General features: G+C 37.9%; 2 protein-coding genes across 2 annotated transcripts; one reads left to right on the forward strand and one right to left on the reverse strand.

Annotated features, from left to right (window-relative positions):
- The first annotated feature begins 5,461 nt into the window (after nucleotides 1-5,461).
- LOC107814422 (uncharacterized) lies at nucleotides 5,462-17,665 on the forward strand. Its single transcript, XM_016639835.2, has 14 exons — nucleotides 5,462-5,754; nucleotides 7,336-7,443; nucleotides 7,554-7,685; nucleotides 9,356-9,928; nucleotides 10,143-10,287; nucleotides 10,409-10,720; nucleotides 10,877-11,176; nucleotides 11,808-12,688; nucleotides 12,775-12,860; nucleotides 12,960-13,178; nucleotides 13,769-13,897; nucleotides 14,607-14,969; nucleotides 16,304-16,419; nucleotides 17,222-17,665. The coding sequence occupies exons 1-14, from the start codon at nucleotides 5,653-5,655 to the stop codon at nucleotides 17,317-17,319; spliced, it is 3,564 nt and encodes a 1,187-aa protein (XP_016495321.1). The 5' UTR covers nucleotides 5,462-5,652; the 3' UTR covers nucleotides 17,320-17,665.
- Nucleotides 17,666-18,675: 1,010 nt separating this feature from the next.
- Nucleotides 18,676-21,514, reverse strand: LOC107814424 (putative UDP-arabinopyranose mutase 1). Its single transcript, XM_016639837.2, has 4 exons — nucleotides 21,116-21,514; nucleotides 19,775-20,025; nucleotides 19,485-19,653; nucleotides 18,676-19,289 (listed from the first exon to the last, which is right to left on the reverse strand). The coding sequence occupies exons 1-4, from the start codon at nucleotides 21,425-21,427 to the stop codon at nucleotides 18,933-18,935; spliced, it is 1,089 nt and encodes a 362-aa protein (XP_016495323.2). The 5' UTR covers nucleotides 21,428-21,514; the 3' UTR covers nucleotides 18,676-18,932.
- Nucleotides 21,515-23,384: the final 1,870 nt, after the last annotated feature.

Genomic DNA, 23,384 nt, shown 5'->3' on the forward strand with positions numbered 1-23,384 from the left:
CTCTCTCTATCTGTCAGAACCAACAAAATAGCATGACGATCTAACTCGGAGAACCTTATCTCATACTGCATCACAGTCATCTCTCCCTGATGCAACCACTCAAACTCCCTACACAGCTCTTCTCTGCGAGACTACGACACATATTTCTCCAGAAAGAGAACGGATAACTGCTGCCAGGTAAGGGGTGATGCACCAACAGGCCTACGCCTCTCAAAATCCTCTCACCAAGTGAATGCAGCTCCCAAAAACTGATAAGTAGTGAAAGCGACCCCGCTGGTCTCCAGAATACCTGTTGTACGAAGCATCCTCTGACACTTATCCAAGAAACCCTGGGCATCCTCGCCCCCTGCACCACTGAAGGTCGGAGGCTGAAGTCTACCAAACCTCTCTAACCTACGTTGCTCGTCCTCTGGCATGGCAGGAACTACATAGTCCTGAGCAGTTGCAACCGGCTGGGCTGGATGCGCCTCAGGTATCTGAAGTATCTGCATGACCTGCTCAAGTGTACGGGTGGCGGGAGTCTGATTGCCTCCCCTGGCCTGAGAAGTAACTGCGGCTGTAGTAAGTGAGACCGCCTGAGATAGGCCAGTGCAAATTGATAGGATATGAGCCAAGGCCTCCTGAAGACCTGGAATCACAATGGGCGCAGCTGGTGCCTGAGCTGGTGCTGCTGGAGCATCAACAACTGGGACCTGATCCTGAACTGGGGCGACTGGTGGATCTACAAGTGTTGCCCTAGCTGCTGTGCGAGCCACACCTCTGCCCCTACCACGACCGCGTCCTCAGCCTCTAGTGGCCACAACTAGTGGTACTGGTGGTCGACCATCTTGATCGGTAGCGCATGTCGTCACCATCTGTGAGAGGATAGAATAGCAGAAGTTTAGTACTCGGATCAACAAAGTCGCACGACAAGAATTTCAAGAATATGAAGTTTTTCCTAAAGGTTCTACAGCCTCTCAAGGATAAATACAGACGTCTACGTACGGATCCGCGAGACTCTACTAAACCTGCTCATGACTCGTGAGACCTATGTAACCTAGGCTCTGATACCAACTTGTCACGACCCTAAACCAGGACCCGGACGTGATGGCCCCTCTCGTGAAGACAAGGCCAACCCACACTTCCCATTTCAATTTTAAGCAGTTAAATAATAAGATTCAAGTCTAGAGCATGATAAACTAAGGTGTAAGCAGTCAACAATACAAATGTGCGGAAGAATAACCCAACACAGCCAGATACCAGGGTGTCACTAGTCATTAACATCTACAAGTTCTAATACAAGTTTGAAAAGTCCATAAACTATTACAAACTGTCTGATAAAGAGATAGAAATAATAAGGGGGAGAAACACGGGACTGCGGATGCCAAGCAGTTACCTCGTGGACTCCGAAATCTGTCGGGAGTTCTCAACTCGTACCGGTAGGATCCGCAATGCTTGAATCTGCACACGGGATGCAGGGAGTAAAGTGAGTACTCCAACTCAGTGAATAATAATCATAAATAAAGAATGAAAGCAGAAAATCACGTAAGGCACATTGCATGCTATAATGAAGCAGTAAAACCATTAAAATGGTGGATCAGTAAAGGTACAAATAATCATATAAGTCCAATTTAAACTTCAGGAAATACCTTTTCAACAATTAAACAGATAAATGACAGACAAATAAGACAGATAAGCACATAAAGGTTTTTGCCCCTCGGGCACAATGTCAACAATACGAGCCCCTCGCGCTATCTCTCACATCACAATGGGTACCGCGCTCACTAGGGGTGTGTAGACTCCTGGAGGGGCCCCTTTCGGCCTAAGCGCAATATCAAGCCATCTCGTGGCATCATCACTAGGCCATCGGCCTCTTATCAACAAGCCACCCCATGGCATACATATCTCAGGCCCTCGGCCTCATAATCATAATTAGTGTTTCCTCATAAATAAGCCTTCGGCCTTACTCAGTCAAAATACTCACAAGCCACTCGGACAATATCAAAACATGATTATCAGGTCAAAATATCATTTAAAAGATCATTTAAGTATTAAAACAGAGTAAACATGGCTGAGTTATGAAAATAATGGAATATAGCATGACTGAGTTCAAGTATAAAGTCAAAACAGTGAGGAAATATCAATAATAATCCCCTTAGGATTCAAATAGTCGGCACGAAGCCCAAATATGACATCCAGCCCAAATAATGATGATAGCAAATATATTTCAGTCAAATACACGGTAAAATAGTCATTCGGAATGGACTAAGTCACAATCCTCAATAGTGCACGACCCCACACTCGTCATCAAGCGTGTGGGTTACCTCAATATAGCACCATGATGTGCAATCTGGGGTTTCATACCCTCAGAACATCATTTACAATCATTACTCCACCTCAATCCGGTCAAATCTCTAGCCCGTGACGCCTTTGCCCCTCGAATCGACCTCTACTCGCGTCGAATCTATCCAAAATCAGAATCACATCGTCAAAATATGCTAAGGGAACGAAGCCCAAGCTAAAATAATCAATTTATAGCATAAATCCCGAAATTACCAAAACCCAATCGCCGTGCCCACGTCTCGGAATTCGATAATTTTTACATCAATAGATTCCTTATCTCCCCACGAGTTCATACATATCAAAAGTTCTGAAATCCTACCTCAAATGGTCCTTCAAATCCTCAATCAAAGGTCTAAGTTTCCAAGCCATAGTTTCCCCCAATTTTAACCCTTAATTTCCATTAATTATAGCTCTAATTCGTGAAATAATACCATAGGAATGAGTTTTAGGTCCAAAAGCCTTATCTCAATAAAGTTCCCTTGAAATCCTTCTTCAAATCATCCAAAAAGCTCCCAAGCCGACTTAAAAATGGTGGAATAGCTCAAAAATCACGAAGGAAACAATTTATATGTTCTGGCCCAGGCATTTTCGCATTTGCGGTCAATCTACTTCATCTGCTGTTCCTGCCTTCCTAGCCATTTTCCACTTCTGCGGCCTTCCCCCTCGCATCTGCGGCATCGCACCTGCGGTCCCCAATCCGCAGGTGCGGAAATACCAGAAGCAGAAAATTTGTAGCTTCTTCAAAAACTCCAAACTCTCCATCAACCATCCGAAATCACCCCGAGGCCCCCGTGACCTCAACCAAAACACAAACATAACCCATAACCTTATTCAAACTTATACCAATCTTCAAAACATCATTGAATCAACCAAACCACATCGGATTCAAGCCTAAGTTTCCAAAATTTTTCGAATTTCGCTTTGGATAAAAAACCCAAGCAAACCACGTCCGAATGACCTGAAATTTTGCACACACATCCCAAATGACACAACGAAACTATTGCAACTCTTGGAATTCCATTCTGACCCCTATATCAAAATCTCACCTATCAACCGAAAATTGCCAAAATACCAACTTCGCCAATTCAAACCTAAATCTACTCCGGACCTCCAAAATACATTTCGATCACGCTCCGAAGTCCCAAATCACCTCCCGAAGCTATCCGAATCATCGGAACTCACATCCGATCCCTCTAACACATAAGTTAACATCCGGTTGACTTTTCCAACTTAAGCTTCTTCAAAATAGACTAAGTATCTCAAACCTTACCAAATCCTTTCCGAACCCGAGCCAACCAACCTAATTACATTTAGAACCGATAGACAAAGCAATAAAAAGCAGAAATGGGGGAAATAACGGTAATTCATGAGACGACTGGCCGGGTCGTCACAGAAGGTAACAAGCTTGCGCATGTTTTGGCTACGGAAGGATCAAGGCAACCAAGCAGTACTCCTTTATCAACCATACTTTACCCGCCGAGTGCTTTTTGGAACTTGCTAAAGGAAGACAAAACTAGAGCACCTACTACTAAACTAGTATATACTAATGTACTAAACAAGCTAGTTGAACTTGGAAATCTCAATTGTTTTTGTAATCTTATTACTAACAGCCCCTCTGGCTCAAGTACTTTAGATGTCCTTAGCTAGGCATCACTCCTATGCAATGTTACTAGTCAAGTATTAATAATATTTTGTCATTCAAGCAACAAAAAAATCACTAGATCATGAACTATAAAAGTTATGAGTTTTCAAACTATAGAAAAAGCAGGGTCAATGCCAAAAGAAGTTTCGACTTTAGGGACTAAACTGTCACTTCAATACGTGCAAGTAGGGGTGTTTATCGTCGGTACGGAATGGTATTTAGACAGTTTGGTTCGGTATTTTCGGTATTTGATTTTTTAAAATGCTATACCAATACCATACCTAATTAGATTCGATATGGTTCGATTTCGATTTTTTCGATATTGTAATTTCAGTTTGTTCGGTTTAAATATTAACTAGTGCATAGAAACATAGACTATAATATTCTTAATTAAAGTAGTCACAAATGCAAAAATAAAAACGTTATAAGTTTACCTAAATTTTGACAAAATCATTGTCCATAATTAGCAGGTAGAGAAAAAAAAGTACATAAAAGAATAATTTTGATCATTAAAAATGTCTTGTTACTTGCGTAGAGCTAATTGATGACATTAGAGAATACAACAAAGACTAATCCAACAAATGCAACATTAATACACGCGCAAGAAACACTCCAAAACTATAGAAACATTACATTAACTTGTTTGGCAGCCTGAAGAATAAGAGTCAAAATCTGCAGCCTAACTTGTTCCTCTATTTTTCTAAAGGAGCTCTGAGCTTTACTGACAGGCTCAATATGAATGCCAAAGAAAAGTATTATGTAACTTAGTACATTACGTGTTTATGTAACTTAGAGCCTGTTTGAACATAGGAATTTTTAAAAATAAAAATAAAAAATTCAAACCAATGTTTGGTTATGAAAATTTTACATTTTTTCAAATCCAACTTGAAAATGTATTTTCGAATTTGAAAACTACTGAGAACAAGTTTTTCAATTGAAAAATTGGAAAGTTGGTATTTTTAAGTTTTACAAATTTACCCTATATTTTTAAAATTTATAAAAGGACCCAAATAAGTTATTAAATCTAGGTAACACCTATAACTATGCACCATCTGAATGAGTGGTCTTGGCTGTTGAGATCTATAATTTATACACTACAACTTCTATTAGAGATTGTTCGTACAGTTAAACAATCAACATGTTTGTTTCAAGTAGGATAATAAAGTCAAGGTGATTTTGATATTTTTTACAAATTATGGGGTATAAATCACGTTTTATGATTTTGAAAAAAGTACATCCAAATATGTTGGAAAAATTATAACCAAACACAACTTCATCTTCAAATCAAATTTTAATGAAATCCCAAATTTGAAAAAAATTCTTGGAATTTATGTTCAAACGCCTACTTAGTATATGTTTCGGGTATGATATCGATATTTCGATACTATTTTTTTAAATACCAAATACCCTACCTAATTTTTTTTGAAACCTTAAATCAAATACCAAAATATCAAACACCAAATATCATTTCGGTTTCGGTCATAATTTGGTCAATTTAGAGGAGAAATAACAAAAAAAATTGACGAGCACGAAATTTAGGAGGGAGCAAGATAATTGTGAATTCCATTCCCGCCATTTCAACTCTCCTCTTTCTCCTGGCCCCTCGGTTTTCTCCTGCAACTTCTCTCTCCAAAAAATTCTAGAGAGATAAAGAGAAAGAGAGACGGTGTGTGTGTGAGAGAATCTCAATGGCGAAGAGTAACTCGGATAAATCAGACGGATTGGAGATATTATCAATTGGCAAGCTTTACACTGGTCAATGGGATAAAAAATACTGGAGCTCCTCTAGGGTATAACAATTTCATCTCCGTTATTTCTATAAAATGTTTCGAATTTGTGAGTTCCTTTTCGATCGAACAACTTGTTTTATTTTTTTCGGATTTATGTTATACTAATGAGTTAGCGCAATTTAACATGTTATAACAGCCTACTTACCTTTTACTCTAGGTTAGCAATCAATGCTATTAGATAGAGTTATCTACAATTACTTTTTAAGTGACTTGATCGTGTATATAATTCTTATACCGTCCGTGCATAGAAATTAAACTCTTTTTTTTTGTTTACTATATGTGTAAGTGCATAAATTCTTATCTCAAGTATTTTGAATCGGAAATTCTATTTATAGATCAACTGATGAACTTTATATTTAGCTGAGCGATGTAGCTAGTATATTGATTTTTTAAGTTTTTGAAGCATTAGTGGTTGTACATATGAGTGTATTGCCATTTTTTGTTCTTCTCTGTCTGTAAAATTGCATAAAATTTAAAGTCCACGTAGTTTGAATAGAAATTCTGGTTATAGATCAATTGATGAACTATTCAGCTCATTGATGTAGCTTATATTTTAATTTTGGAGCTTTTGAAGCATTAATTAGTGTTACATGAGTTTTTTTCCCGGATTTCTTGCCTACCTGAAAACTAATGAGCTAAATTTTTGCGCTAATATCAGTGTGAAATGGATTTGTTTATTTCCTTCTGACTGTTAAGTAAAAAGCTCCATGATTTGATTGATTATGGATGACTAGCTGCAGCCAAATGCTCTACGTGATCTTAAGTTTATCTTACCTGAACTGTGTCAAATGCTGTACATTGGCAAGTTAAACTAAGTATTCTATACTAGCAAAATATGCCGAGAAATTCTAGTGATTTTTGAATTTATGGTAGATCTTTGGAGCTTAGGTTGAAGATTTATGCTTTCCAGTCATGTAATCTTTGAGAATCAATTTTGAGGGAAATCATGGATCACTTAGAGGCAAAAGAGAAATCGAGAAACATTGCGATTGTGGTTCACGTCTCAGTATGACCATTTCTCGTATTGATCTGGGTGCTGTTTGATGTGATGAAAAATGTTCCCTAAGTCAAATATCATTTAAATCATTTCCTGATGTTTGATTGGATATAGCATTACTGGAATGTGACAATGGTGTAGGATGAGGTGAGGCATCGGGAAGGAGTGTTTGGTGATTTTATCGCTATCACTGTGGAAACAATGTTTAAATGTTAGTATGAGCAAGTACAGAGTAGGACTGGAATGGAAATGACTTGCGTCCATAATAGATGTAAGATGAGTATCCTCATTTGTGTACAGGTATCCGGTTTTAGCAGAATTGTATTGACTATTCAGCATAATATGTTGATCTATGTTGGTCCATTTTATCTTTTATGTGTTACAGAGATAGTATACCTTTATTTAGGAGCCCACAGGCAGAGTTTGTTTGTCTCGTTTTCATATAGATTACAGTGTTGCTTGAAACTTCTGCTCTAAATATCATCAAGAAAGCACGACTCACAGATTTACAGCTGTCTCTATATAATGTACCGTGTAAGAGATATTCCAGTATCACTTAATTTGGCTTTTTTTTTTACTTGCAGGGCAAAGACCGCTATCCTTATCCTATTGGATACAATGCTCTAAGGACCCAAAATGGAATCACTTACAAAATGGAAATTCATGAAGGCCTTAACGGGCCATTATTTACGGTGTGTACGAAGATTCAGTTTTTTGTTTTTGTTTTTTTAACATGTTGAATGGATTTTTATTTCGTCTCTAGCTTTGGATTAAATAATTTCCTTCTCTCGGCCTTCAACAGATCAGTTCTACAGATGGGCATTCATGTAGTGGGCAAACTGCAGATATTGTCTGGGAGAGTTTCCAGAAAAGAGGATATCAAATAAAATTGTTGCGTGGAAAGAGATACTCCAGTAAGATTGATGGTGTGGAGGTGTGTCTTGTTCATATTTATGAACCAGTTAACATACTGTGATAGTAAAATGTTCTGTTCTTTTCCATTTTTAGATGTTAACTTTGAAATGTTTGATAATATTGATACTGTTGTAACAAGAGTTGGTCTCCTTGGTCTACTCTGAAGTCAAAACGTGCGTGCAATTTTGTTCTAAGAAGAACTATGTTTTTGGGTTTGGAGTTCTGATGGGCTGGCAGGATTCATTTGGACTGTCATTGAGCTTTCACCCAAAAGACTGTGCGCACAAAACATGCCCATTTTTCTATATTCATTTTGGAATCTCTAATAAGAAGTGCAATCAGTACGTTCTCCCAGAAGTCTTTAGAAGAGAATAAGGACACTAAAGGAGGATAGGTCATATCAAAAGTACTTTATATTTTGAAACTAATGGAACGGGTCAAATGAAGGAATTTTTTTCTCAAATTGTTTTAAGATGGTATGTCTAAGTTGGTAGTTTCTTGTATTGGAAATTACACGAGGCATCCACATTTCAGAGCTAGAGTGGCAAACTATTTATCTGAAGATTCATGCTTCCATTAGTTGGTACCTTGACTATAGATATATGGGTATAAGAATCTCCATTTTCCTTCTAAAGGTCATTTTTGTAGTGGATTTTACTGCAGAAATTAGAAATGAGCTTAAGTCTTCACTTAACAACCTTAACCTTTGGCCTGGAGTGAACTGATGGAAAGAAGGTTCAAATAACTCTGCCTTCATTAATGCTTCTATTTGCAGTAATGGACATAAATTGAACTATGTTGGCCTTTGTGAGTGACATGCAGTCACCGTAGGTGGGTCCAATCTTATGGTGAATTGGTCTATTGTTTCAGAGGATAAAAGCTAAAATATTGCAAGAGCACTCAATTCTCAAACCCTATCTTCATCAAGCTCCTTTAGGGACCTGTAAGGCCTTGCTTTATGAGTTGGCTCCTTTATGATGTTATTCTTATGCAGGATGGTTTGAAATGTCCTTAGTTAGTTATTGTGTATCTGTATCTAAAGATTCTTCAATAACTGAGTCATTTTCAAGGAGTTTGATCCGAATTGAGATAGTATATACCGTTACGAGCCCAATGAACTCGTGTTTCTGGTTCCTGGACTATGGCATCTTTTGAGAAGATTTGTGCATTTCCTTTTGGCAGAACAACAAATGATTTCAGTACTTTTAGGCACATTATGCTTTCTTTTGTTGCCAAAAGTCATTCGACGCAATTAACTACCTCAAAGAAAGGTTTGCTAATCCTAAAATTTTCTGGAAGCGACCATAATGCCTTTATCATATCATTTTGGAGTATGATCGTTAAAATAGTTTAGTACCTGATCTTATACATCATACTGCTGAAAGATATGTTGTAAATAGCCTACACGTCAAATTTAGTCCTTGAGATGTGAATCTAAGCTCGCCAAAAGAATTTTTTGAGGCTTGTTGTAACTTGTAAAGACACTCAGGGCAGTGTCTTATTATCTGTTCAATGGACTGTCTTGTACTAGTAAGATTACCTTTGTGTCAATTTTTTGAATGCTGGCTTGCAGAGTGCTTAAGTTGTTAAGATTCTTTTAACTTTGAATGGAATATTAAAAGATCAAAACTTAACTAAACGGGCCTAACGTTCTTATTTCTTTTCTCCTCATTGCGTGAATAAGTGCAGTTTTTTGGGTTCAAGAACACATTTGTTCAGAGGTTACTCAGGGAGTTGGTGACGAATATCAGTGGAATGCCAGAGCAGAATATCTTGTCGTCTAACTCTCTTGGGAATGAGACATCCGAGGCAGTAAAACCAACTGAAAACGCGGGATCAAAAGCAGATCCTAATCTGCTACCGCACATGGCAAAACCACAAAGTGCTGCAAAGAGAAATAGGAAATCTAGAACCAATAATACCAAGTCACCTGCCAATAGCAGTCTCAAAAAACCTCGACGTCAGAATAAAAGTTGCAACGTCAAAGCTTTGAATTCTGATCAACAGGAATATGGTGAACATCCGCATCCCTTTTCCGCAAATAAAGGGTCTCCCAATAGTTCAGAAGCATTGCAAGAGTCAGAGGCCTCACAAACAATAATTGAACGAGAAAAAGTTCTGGTTCTGGTCGAAGAATCTTTTGACAAAGATGATCATCTGAAAGTGGATAGTTTTAGTTCTCAGGGAGGGATGAAGCATTTAAATCCTGAGAACAATTTACCCTTAGAAGAATCTATGAAAATACTAAAAGATGGAAAGCCGGTTAGTGTGTCTACTCTTCCTTTTTCCCTTTCATTTAAAGCAAATGCTTCGATACACTTCATTTTGCATCATCTTTTCCTCTTTTTTTTTCTACTAGTTTTTTTGCCCTGTTTTTTGGTTAATATTCCCCATTTAAACAACAAAACCAAGAGTGGCCTTTTTCTACATGTGTACTGAATATGTTAGCTAGCTACATTTTCTTAACTTCTCACAGTTTGATAGGTCAAAAGTTCTGGAAGAGCAGGTGATCAAAAACCAAATGGCCGAAGAGAAGGATGAGGAACCACCAGTTACAAATGAAATACTAAGAATTAATGATGCCAATCTTTGGGCACCTGATACTTTGGATCACCCGCCAGGTACTATGAGGCTATGTGCTAATACTTACCTGTGCCGTGTCCCATAGTGCTGCATCTTGCATTATCTTCTAACTCTCTTCCTTGATTAAATTATTAAATGCTTGTCTTGTCATTTCTGTAGATGATTCTTTCAATCTCGCCGCAGATATGGTGAAGGATGGTGTAGCTGCTGTTACTACCGCTAGTCCTGATTCTCTAATAATTGATTCACATCCACAAAGTGAAATGGATACGTCTTGTTTGGAAGTGAACTCAGAGAGAAATGAGTCAGATTCTGTTGGGCATGAAATAGCCAACTCAATGATGACACTTCTCCTTCCTCGAGCACTTCCTCTGCTTAGTACATACACTAGAAAGAAAAAGAATGTTAAAAATTCACCAGAAATATCTGGTCGTAACTCTCAAGACAAAAATAAGAAGATCGACACATCTGGTAAACTGTTGCCTGTAACTTTCAAATTTCAGCTGATTATTGCTGCTCTTATAGAGCAATTTCTTAGTTTCTATCTCGATCATTGCTTGTTTGAAGATCTATCATGAAGTCTTTTAATTCTAGCTTCTTTTAGTTCCCTCTTTCTTTCTTTTGCAGTCAGTGAGCTTGATGAGACTTCAATGCTCAGACAGAAGGAAAATATTAACTTTCCAGTTCAAGATTATGTTCCAGCATCTACAGCTTGTTCCCTTGCAGAAGCTGTTGTTCCTGATAGTTTTGATAATGCTGAAGTTGGATATACTCCAAGTCAGGGTTTAGCTCAGATCGTACAAGTAGCTGAAGCTTCTAAAGAAGATCAAAGTGTTCGAGGTCTACAAACCTGCAGATCTGAAATCGAGGGGCCATCAATGAATGATAATTCAGAAGCAAAGCCATCAGTTTGCAATGGTGAAACAGGTGACTTTATCTCCCTTTCAATCTGTGGATTCTTTGATTGTGGGGCCTGAGTAGCTGCTGTTCATCCAATTTTCTTCCAATTAGCATGTGCAGAGCAGATAGCTTAAAAGGATGTCACATGCCCCAAGGCCATTTAATTTGTATCGCTGGCATTTTAAAATTTCTGCATTTCAAGCCTTCCGCTTCCCTGCAGATTTAATACTGGCTTCTTTTCCAGTTTGTTAGTGAAAAATGTTCTCTCGTGAATTCTAAGTTTGCCATTGTCAGTTTATTCAAAACTCACTGCACCCCTTGATTCAAGTATGACCATGTTCTTTGTCAGCTTGTCTCTCTCTATCTGAGATGTTAGGAAATGGGCTTCCCCTCCTGTCTACTAACGTTGAAAGATGGTTATTAAGCTTATCCTGCGTGTTTTACCTAGACTGATTTTTCAAAATTGACAAAAGGTGAATAGACTGATTGATATAACCCTGTAATACTTCATACTTCATCTTTTTTTTGTGATTATTCTTTATGTAGCTAGTCTGAACTTCAAAGCTTCCTATATAGTGATGAGATAGGAGCTCGCGGTCTCTTGAGCTGAACTACTCTCTGTAGATTAATTGATTGAAAGTAATAAATTGTTGAACAGGGACAGAAATAGAAAATGATGTCTTACCAAGCACACAGAAATTTGTTCAAGCACCAAAAAAGGAAATTAGTGGAACCCAAAGGACAGGTGCAATTATCAGTGGGCGCTTAGCTAACGTTCCACCTTCTGCTGAATCAATGGTGCAACATGTTTCTTTATCGAAACGTATCATCTGCAGAGATGTCAGAGATGATTCTGTTCCAGAGACAAGTGCCGGCATAAATGGGATGCGCACCTCACGTTCCTTGCAAGGAAGCTCTTCTATGCAGCACCAAATCGATCAATCGATATCTGCTGATGAACCCCACATTGATGGATGGCCCCTTAACTTCCATACAAAAGAAAGGTTCACTAATACCAGTGGTACACCTTCTAACATGGCCTCGAGATCACAAGAAGAAGAAATGGATTGGATGCTAAACCATACTGAAACTTCAAAGTTTCTTGATTCAACTGCAATCAAATCGGAAGACAAATTGACTGAAAAATTGTCCAGAGACCAACGCTTTGTCAGGTTTACTGGTCCTTTGTTACATAATCAAAACCAGAAGATAAATGTTTCTGCTGACACCACTGAGAAAAACGAGAATACTGAGAACATAAGCATGGAGGCCCATAAAGATTTAAAGACTGAGAGTGAAAGAAGTGGTGTTCTCAAGCTTATTGCAGGCTATGATCATCCCATGCCAGTTTCATCAATGCTATTGAGCACACAAGAAAATGATCTTTACATTTGTGTTTTATGCGGTCAACCGTTGCACGAGGATAGAACTATTTTCATGTACAAGGTCCCAATGGCAGGAGAAGAAAGGGGGTCCCCTTCTTTTATTGGTCATGCTTCCATAAGTTTTCCATCTTTTGGCGGTGCCTTCGGTGGAGATGTGAGATGTTTGCTCTTCTTCAATGGTATGTTGTGGGCCTATGGCTTGGTGTGTAGCATCTCATAATCTATAATTGTTTTATGCAGATTGAACTGGATAGTGCTGCTGTGCAGTTGACACCAATTGGTCAATCGCTTGTGTTGTTCAACAGTGTAAAAGCCCCAGGCTGCAGGTTGCATTTTCACTTGACACAAGTGTTTGGTCTTTTGTTTATATTTTAGTTGCAGAATAGATGAATGCTAATGTGCTGATCTGCCATGTTTGCTCTCAGGGAGGGTGACATAAAGTGTCGGTGCTCATCATGTGCTTCGAATCATTTTGAGGAAAATGCAGTAAAAATCATGCAAATTAGAAATGGTTATGTCTCTATCATTGCTAAACTGAAAACAATTCTAAGTGTATGTTATATATTGGTTTGTCCACCTGATCACCTTGTTGCTGTGGATGAAAGTGGGAAGCTGTACATATGGGTCATGAATTCAAAATGGAGGTGACTCTTCTTGAGCATTGTGGTTTTCAAGTTTGTTCATGTCCATCATAATATTGATCTTGCAGTGATTATAACTTTGATGGGTTACTATTAAATTTATCTTTCTTGTATTTGTATATAACCAGTCATTTTATCAGTTCTAGGGTCGAAAATTTTGCAATACTAGTCCACTTGACGGTAACTATGTGCTTTATTAATCATTTATTGTACTCTGCCACTTATATAAAAATTTCTTCACTCCAATGAACTGGTGTCCAACCAAGAGGGGTTGCTCTGATGGTAAGCAACCTCCGCTTCCAACCAAGAGGTTGTGAGTTCGAGTCTCCCCAAGAGCAAGGTGGGAAGTTCTTGGAGGGAAGGATGTCGGGGGTCTATTTGGAAACAACCTCTCTACCCCAGGGTAGGGGTAAGGTCTGCGTACACACTACCCTCCCCAGACCCCACTAAGTGGGATTATACTGGGTTGTTGTTGTTGTTGTTGTCAATGAACTGGTGTCCAGCTTAGAATTTGTGATGCTTCTTTATGTGATTTCTGTTTAGTTTTTTTTTGTTATGTAGTTTGATTTGCTCCCGAAATTCTGAATTTGCAGTGCGGAGACGGAAGAATGCTGTTTGCTGCCACCCGACTGCCCACCCTTTTGTTCAATGAAGTTGAAAAGAATACCAAAGTTTTCTAGTTTGGTTCTTGGGTACAATGGATTTGGGGAATTTAGCCTATGGTAAAATACCTCTTTCCATCTCAAGCGCACACCACGTTTTACTGTTGATCAATTTTCTTATATTGTTTCTCTTCATAGTTCACTTCTTTCTTCAGCAACTCATGCTCATTCTGTCAAAAAATTAAACAGATTAATGATTATAACTCCACCTTCTACACAATTGTATGTGCAAATAGCTTCAAGAATACACACATATACACCCAGAAAAACATATACATACACATTTATGTAAATAAGTAAATATATGATGAAGACGTCTACTGTTATCCTCGATTAGAGCTGAAAAGAAGACCGAAAAAGAGAATCAATTAGAAGCAGTATGTCAGAAAATCAGGGCTGGCTGCAGTGTTATTGTTTTAATGAATATGCATACTGCACATAATTTTGCTTTAATGCTTCTTGCTTGAAATTAATATGTATTATTTCATAGCAGCTAATTTACTGCAAACTTTATAACTTATTAATTTGGATAGATTTTGGTTTAATTGTTTTCTTCTTCTTACTTTTGTTTTCACTATTTTTCTTTGTCGCGAAGGATGTGATATGCATATGCTTGTTTCTTTTCTTCCATTCCAGAAGATAAATAAATATACAAAGCAAATCCAGAAAGATGAGAACTTCTGCTGAGCTTGGTGCATACATTTGGTGCTTAAGACTCCTAGAGCTTTTTATTTACTGCCCCCACTCAGAGTTTTTTGGTTATATTCAGGGATATAAAGAAGTGCATGCTTGTGTCGAAGTTTTCTGCTGCCAGTACTTCTGCTTTTCAATGCCTTCCAGTCAGTCTTTTTAGATGGCAAAGAAAGTACAGTGATCCTGCCGGGGTCACAGAAGAGACTATTGACGAAATAACAGATGTCACAAGGATGTCTTTCTTGGAAACGAGTGACAATCAACTCTTTTGCTCATCAGAGGATAAAGATGTGGCAATTTGGCTTCTGATTTTGACTTCTCCTGACCCAGATCAGCCTGCTTATGAATCTAGCGAGCAGCAGTCCAGCCCAGTTCATTGGTGGAGGCTCGCTCTACTGGTTAATAACACAATGATCATGGGAAATTCTCTTGACCCAAGGTATTCCCAAAATCTTGTACTAGAAAATTCTGGAAAACATATCTGAGAATCTTAATTCAGTGTTTTTTAAAATCGTTTTTGATTTGGCTATCGTTGATATCACAAAACGAAGGTGTGCCCGTTTAGTTCCAAGGGCCATTGTATATTTCATCATTCATCCTACAGTTTAAAAGACTAAAGGAGATTGTGGTTGTTGAAGATAGGGTAAGCATACATGCTTGATATCAGGTTTTGGGGTTTGGCAAACTGGCTTGTCCTCACTTGGTGGTCAATTGCAAAATCATGTAGTTCTTTACATGATTCATGCTCCCGAGATGAATTCCCAGAAACCTTTGAAAGCTTGTCCTCCAAATCCCTGTCTTCACAACCCAAAACAAGAGACATTGAAACTCATAGTAGCACGATGTTTCAAGTCAATTAGCCTTTAACTGATGTGCTACTGGAGTATTTGTCATCTGCCCTTTGTCCTATTATAATTTGTTACCTTTGCTTAAATACCACGGTGTTACGAAGTTGACCTGAAAAAGTTAATGCTGTGGGATAGAAAATGAGTAAAGTTAGAGCGCCACTGCAAATAATGTATGTTGTAGATTATTATCATGATGGAGCTTCTGATGATGGGTAATGTGAGATTTCTGATACTTGAATACCAAAAGATTAATCAATGTATGCAGGAGCCATTCAAATACTGGAATTTTTTATCTTAAAACATCTTGAGTCAACTGAAACATTTTTTTAATTGGTAGAGTTAATTGAAAGATTAGATATCTCTCAAAGTTGTTGTACGCTTAAATTAGACATTCAAAATTTACTTCCAGCAACTTTGATTTTACCTTGGTGGTTTTCTGGGATTTGGGTGCTCAAGAAGGGCCTTCTTTCATGTGGTGGTGGTTGGTTTTTCTTTTGGGGGGGGGGGGGGTATTAGAGATAATTGAGGGAGATAGGAGCTCTACTTTCACTTATAATGATGGGACACTTGTCTCCCTTTGTATACTGTATGCTACTTTATATCAGGTGACAATTTGGCGAACTGAATATCCTTAAACAGTCATACCCTTTAATAAACTTTGTTAAAACATTCTTGGAGACATTAAAAATTGCTTGAAGAAGGTTTGTTACTGCCTGCAATGCAAGAAGGTTTCTGCACATTGTAGGCTAAGATATTTTGAAATCTAGATTCCTGAAATTTATAGTATTTGCTAGACTAATCCTCTAAAGATTGATAGCAGGTTGGTTTCTTGCATCAAGTGCTAAAATGTTTACAAAAGAAGTGCTAAAATGTAAATTTAGTGGCCTCTGATAAATAATGACCATTCAGCCTATCTGCCTCTCAGGGCTACTGCACTTGGTTTTTCAGCTGGTCATGGGATTATTGGGAGAAGTGATGGACTGGTCTACATGTGGGAATTAACTACTGGGAAAAGACTCCAAAATCTGCATCACTTTAAAGGTACTCTTTTTTTTGCAAGTGCTTTAGTTTATTGCTCAAGTCTTAGTAGTGATTGTTGAGATCTTTGGTCTATGTAAAGCTTATAAGTGAAGTCGAATTCCTATGCTAAATGTGCTTCTTTCTTTTTGGGCTCTGGACAAAATTACTTTCAGCTGCAAAAATTAGATTTTCAGCAATTACCATCAAGTTACTTCACATTATCACTTTCAGGAACTAGGGAATTTAAGAATTCCCAAAGATCACTCATTGGCAAAATTGTGGCATCGTAGCATACTGCATACTTGTATCGACTTTTAACTCTTTTAGAGATTTAAACAGCAGGATTCGCTCAACTGCACTGATTTTTTTTTTTTTTTTGATCGGTTTAAAAACTTTATTATTTTAATTGTCCTTTGGCTGGGGTAAGAGTGCCGTAGCACAATCTCTTCTTATTGAACACACTTCAACTTCAAAATATTGACTTTTTAAAAAAAAATATTGACTTACTTCTTCTGAAGGGTAGTGACAGTGGTCGTCTTTAAATAAGATCTAGTCATGTTTGGTCAGCCTTTCCCTAGATCTAGTCATCCTTCACCTCTCATCCTTACAGTTCACTTTGGTTGTGCTACAGCATCTTAATCCCGCTACCACTGAGTGGCATACTCAGTATACGAATTAGATGTTTCCTTTCTATATCAGTTTCCTCCATCTCTCTAGGAAGCATTGAGTTACTGAGATTGCTCTATTTACTCAATCACAACTAATTGGTGTATGTCTTCTGGTGAGGTTAGAATTTTACTAACATTCCTGATCTCTCTTTCAGGTTCAACAGTTTCATGCATTACTACTGATGATTCAAGCCATGGTGCAGTGGCCATAGCCAGTGATCGAGGTCAGGTGCTGGTATATATGGGATCTTGACGGGCTTTGTACATATTGAATAAGTAATTTTTACTCCATCTTGAACAAGTTAGATGGACGTATCTGCCCCATTTTTCCCGAGTTCGCCTAATGTCTAGAACCCGCTAACTTTGATAGGCATTGGTACCAAGAAATGAGGTTTTGATTGGGGTGCAAAGCTCTTTGTAAGTCTGTTTCAGATAGTGTATTGCCATGGTTCTAGTTGATCCCAAATCCAGTACAATCATAGATTGTAAATAACAGGTTAAAGTTGGATCTTAAATAACGAAGATTGGCTTCCCCTTTAATATTTTCTAGAACTGCCATCTAGTTCTTTGGTTATTTGTTTGACGTGCACTTTTAACATCAAATGATCAGTTAAGCTGTTGTGGTAGTATCTCTCTTTAGGCTAATTTACTTCCAGTCATCAGCTAAACTTTCGAGCTAGCAAAAATTGAAAGAGTGGTTGCCAAAATACGATTTTACCAATGACAGTATAGACTTCTTGTACATGTGATGGACCATTTTTTCCTCATAGACAGACATACAAATCGATCAATTATGCAAAAAGTCTAAATTAATCAATCAATCAATTATGCCTAAACTCCAAATCAGTTGACATAGGATGAATATTTTTGTTTGTTCTACTCAATCAAGTCGCAATGTTCAAATAAGAAACCAAAATAAAGGAAAAGGGAGGTACCCGGCTCTTTCGATCTGGCCTCTGGGCAGTACTATTTGGTAATTTTGCCCACGGGTTTTGATGGGCACCCAAAGGCCACATTAATCAAACATGGTCTAACCAACAATAAAACTGTGTCCCATTTTGAAGTACCTCAAGCTCTTCACGAGATTTCTGCTTGCATGATTTAGTACTTGTATCAAGGTAAACATTTCTTGTGAGTTACCTACTCGAATGCCGCATTGGAGCAACAGTAAAGTTATCTCCGTATGACTTATAAGTCATTTGTTCGAACCGTGGAAGCCGTCATTAATACTTGCATTAGAGTAGGCTGTCCACATCATACCCCATGGGATGCGGCCCTTCTCCGTATGACCTATAAGTCATTGGTTCGAACCATGGAAGCAGTCATTAATAATTGCATTAGGGTAGGTTGTCCACATCATACCCAATGGGATGCGGCCCTTCCCCGGACCCTGCATGAACGCGAGATACTTTGTGTACCGGACTGCCCTTTACGTGAGCTACCTACTCGTGTTGCATCATAGAGTAGCAGAATTCTAATTAAGTTGCATACCGCAGTTGCCAAAGCTAAAGGGCGCCGACCAGCATTCAGCATGATAGAGTAGAAATCAGCATCAACATATCAATCTTCAATTACCAAATTCAAACAAAAAGAGACGGTTATAGAAGCCTAGCTGCAACTAAACCATTTTTATTGATATAGATAATAATCTCAAGCTAATCTCAAGTTTGGAGCTAAACCTAATAAATAATACTCCTATGATGTTTCAGAGTAGGGAAGCAAAAGCTGGTCTACATAGCAGCAATATGACAAATCCTCAACCAAAATTAAAACAAGTAAATAGATAAAGATAAATAAGTAATCCAAGCTCTGCTCAACTCAAAATCTCTTAGCCGTTAAAGAAAAGGAGCAAAAGCTAAATAGCATCTACTTTGCCGCCTTTGCTGGACCATCGGCGATGGATAGCTTAGCCAAGTTTTCCCCAGTAGGGTTGAGCTCATCCCAAGCTTCAATCCATGTGACCATGGCATCTCCGAGCTTGGTGAAATAGGGATCTATCTTGGAAAGTTTATCCTTGACCTGCTTTGATAGCTCGAGGTAGCATTGTTGAACAGTTTTGCACTCTTTAGGAAGGGTTGCAGCCTGGAAAAAGGGGATGATCTCTTCTTGCCAGAAGATGCCGTTGTACTCCTTTTTGAGGTTAACAAAAGGGTTGCTGGCTTTGCTGTGCCATATGTAGGGCAGACCAGTCTTGATCCCCAGGCCCAAATGATCACATATGACCTACAAGTTTGACGATATTTTATGTCAGAATTCTGAGTTTCAAAATGCTTCATAAAGCATCAATGTTCACTTAAGTAATCTAGCATACGATCAAACCCCACAAAGAGATAGGACATCATAAAAGGCATAATACACAAACAAGATCTCTATTTTACCAAGTCACATTATTACAGGAAATATAGGAAGTAAGAGTACCTTGGTACACCAGCCGGCCCACATATCGTCGTAACGACCAATTGGCTGACCGTCACCCATGAGACCAAAGTACATTGCAGGTCCAATGAGCTCTCGGTCAAACGCCAAGTTCATTCCACACATGGGGAACAAAGTGCCTTTAGGAATTGTCATGACTGTGTCAACATACCTGGAATAACATATTAATGTTAATTCGATATAGAGCTTCCAGATAATGACAAACTAGATAAGCTCAATCCTACGAGTAATTAGATAAGCTCTAAAATTTGGCTTACGGAAAGTATAAGTACCTTGTGTTCCTCTCATGAGGCTTAACAAGCTGTGTGGGTGCATCGTAGTCAGGGATGTTGAGCCACAGGCCATGAGAAACAGCTGTTGGAGCACCCTCGCGCATGCTGAAAGGGTAGCCGCGGACGAAGTCTGCACCTTCTCTGTATGGATCATACAGAGTGTTGAAGAAATGTGGGGTGGATGGGCACAGGAGGTTCTTTATGTGCTGCTCAAGTGCATTGATCTCCTTGCCAGATGGGTCTTTGGCCACCTTCACATCAGCAGATAATATTTCAGCACGGGAGCAAACGAATACTAAACATACCAACTTTTCAGCACTAGAGTTTCTGAAATCATGGCATTGGAACAAGATAATCAAAGTAGTAGTTTCCAATTTAAGTGCATACGGCAATAGGATAAACAAATTGCCAATTTGTGGGCCTAAGATTGAAGATTCCGGCATTATTATTGAAAATTAACTCAGTCACTTAAAGTGGATTTCATCAACGCCATGGGACCAAGTTAAAGAATCACACAGATCTGGTTGTGGAAACAGAAACGAAGCCTTTGCAACATCAGACCGACAATGATTATCACATGAACCGTTCATTACCAGAAGTGGGGGGAAACATGAAATGAGGTACCATAACTATTGATTACATTCAAACAATGGCTCAACCAGTAGAGAACAAATATAACATTAATCTCAACCCATACAACATTTAACTAAACCACAATGCAGAAAAAAAAAACAATGACAAAGCGTGAAGTTGTTACAAGATCTGGCACCTCGTTTATGCGTAAATATATACCAAAGACCTAGTCTCTATGGTGCAAAAGTGTAAGATCAATTGATATAGTCCTGCATTCAGTTGTCAACCGACATTACTTTAAATAAAAACCATATAGATCCGTGAAAATTTTCACAAAAAAACTATAAAAAAACTTACAAAGAGGTAGACAATTCAAGAGACACTAATAAAGAATTACAGTTTTATAAATAGAAATCATATAACATCGAACAACAAACATTGATATAACTGCAGATCAGAAGCTTCCAATCAATCAGATCTGCTATTCTTGGTCCAACATAAAATCATAACCAAATGCAGTTCAGCTGAAGAGATCCACAACAATTATCAAAACACATTACTAAATTTCCCAAATTGGCTCAAACATACATAAACCCCACAAAAGCCCTAAATTCAATAATTTAAAACCCCTCAAAATTTACCAAGATCCAAACTTTACCTTAAACCCCCTCAAAATTCACCAGGATCCAATTTTTTTCAACCCCACCACACAAAATTCAAATCAAAATAATCCCATAAAAAAGACAAGAATTTTGAGAAAATACTTACAAAGCAATCATCATCAATGGTGTAGATATACTTCTTTTTGGAAACCATGTACCCAAAGCACCTACAAGCAGAATCCTTAAAGGAAATACAAGAAGCTTTAGGACCCAAAATCCTGTTAATATCATTCCTATTATAAAGCTCATAATCAAATCCTTCAGGTACTTTAATGGTTTTTGAAGGGTCACCATCTTGAACAATAATTAAATGGTATGGCTGAAAAAATGGTCTCCACATTTCTAAGAAATCAAGATTTCTTATTGTGGGTATTACTATATCAAGCTCATCTTTCAACAATGGTGTTGCTGCTGCCATGGCTGCAGAAAATTGGATGAAGAAAGATTGAATTAGATTTTTGGTAACGAGTATTGAGGGGTTGTGTCCTATTTATATTAAGTAGAAAGAGTACAAAATAGAGTATGATGTTATTGTTGACTGAAATACTACTTAAATCTCGTCGGTGACTGGCTCTGTGTTTCGGCGAAGTAGTTTACACGTATTTGTACGGCTAAATTAGAATATTTTGATAGTGCGTGCTCCGATCAGTTTGCGCAAAAATAGGGGAGAAATTAAAAAATAACCGGATTTACAAGTGTTCCTTCAAAAATAACTCAATTTCAAAAAGTAATCGAAATTTAGTCACTTTTCGTGTAAAGATAAATCTGAACGAAAATATTATTCAAAATCTGGAAAAATACTCCAACATAATATACTGGAGTTCCAGTATAACTCCAGTCTAATATACTGGAGTTCCAGTATAATATACCGGTCCAGCATATTATACTGGAGTTTGGAGCACCAGTGCTCCAGTCTTCAGTATATTATACTGGAGCATATTATATCGATCTAGCATAATATGCTGGAAGTTCATACACAGGTGCACCGAACTCCAGTATATTATGCTGGACCGGTCTCAGTTACAGCAAAATAGTGGCTTTTTTCATTGACTTGGTAAACGCTAACTATTTTTGAATAACAGTCCGAAAACTGGCTAGATCGTGCTATTTTTACCAAAAATAGAGCTATAATTCTAAGGGGCAAATGACAGAAATAGGACACTTCGGTGCCACTATTAATTTTTTGACCACTTACCTCATGGCCATAACTTTAAAGGGTTACTTGGTAGAGTATATAAGAATAGTGTTGAATATGACGTATTAGTAATGCTGAGACTAAGTATACTGAGATTAGATATACTTGGATTATTTCTTATCCACTGTTTGGTTTGATGTATTAAAAATCATAATATTACAGTTTCTCTGATGTCTCGCCTTCCTTCTTGGTTATAGGGCTATAAGTGAGTAGGGTGTTTGAAAATAGAGAGGTAGAGCAACTAGGAGTTAAATATTAGAAGAGCACCCTCTCTTTTCTTCGAGAAATCGAGTTCACCCCGATAAGTAACAAAAAGATTGATTAGTTTACCGCATTCATGAAAGCACTTGCTTCTCTGGTGGTCCTTTACCTTTCTAAAAGAGAAGAGTGGTAGTCACAGCAGTAGAAGGACCCATAAACCCTGAGGATCACTCGATCCCGACCGATCAATCTTCTGTCATTGCTATCTCTTGCGTGAAGGGTTGTCAATGCTCTTAATTAAGTCCATCTGGGTCTTCCTTCCATCTTTAAATTAAGGTTTAGACTCAATCGGCTGCTAATGTCATGGTTTGCTATGTATTAGTTACACATAGGATAATACCAAATAGGGTATATAACAAATAAGTTATACGTAGGCTGAAAAACACTATCAAACAAGGGATTAATAATGCCAAAGCTAATACATGTATTTATTTTCCTCTAATACATCCTACCAAACGACCCCGAAGTATATCAAATATTGTCCCATGAGTAACGTTTTTGACTTTTGACCTTACCGGTTTGACCATGAGACAAGTGGGGGTTAAAAGATCAAGAGCGACCATTTTCAAGGTCATTGAATGTAATTTGCTCAACAAGCTTATGAGTTCAAGATTTTAGTCTTTTTAAATTATTAGATTATAAACTAATTATTTATACATATTCAATGAATTCTTAAGATAAATACAAAATTTTAACCAAAACTACTGGTTTCGGCTAAACGCGTAAACTAAATGTTTGACCAAAAGATATCGAAACCTTTTTGATTAAATCAATTAATGAAGATGAAGATGTAAATTTTAGTCAAGCATAATAAACTCCAGATCTACAAACAAATCAGAAAATGATGCATAAGATGAGATATGGGCGATCAATCTTATTGAGGTTTTTCATTTCTTCTCTCACCAATTGATGGAGATGA

Source organism: Nicotiana tabacum, chromosome 20 (genome assembly GCF_000715075.1).
Source record: "Nicotiana tabacum cultivar K326 chromosome 20, ASM71507v2, whole genome shotgun sequence".
Taxonomy (NCBI): Eukaryota; Viridiplantae; Streptophyta; class Magnoliopsida; order Solanales; family Solanaceae; genus Nicotiana; species Nicotiana tabacum.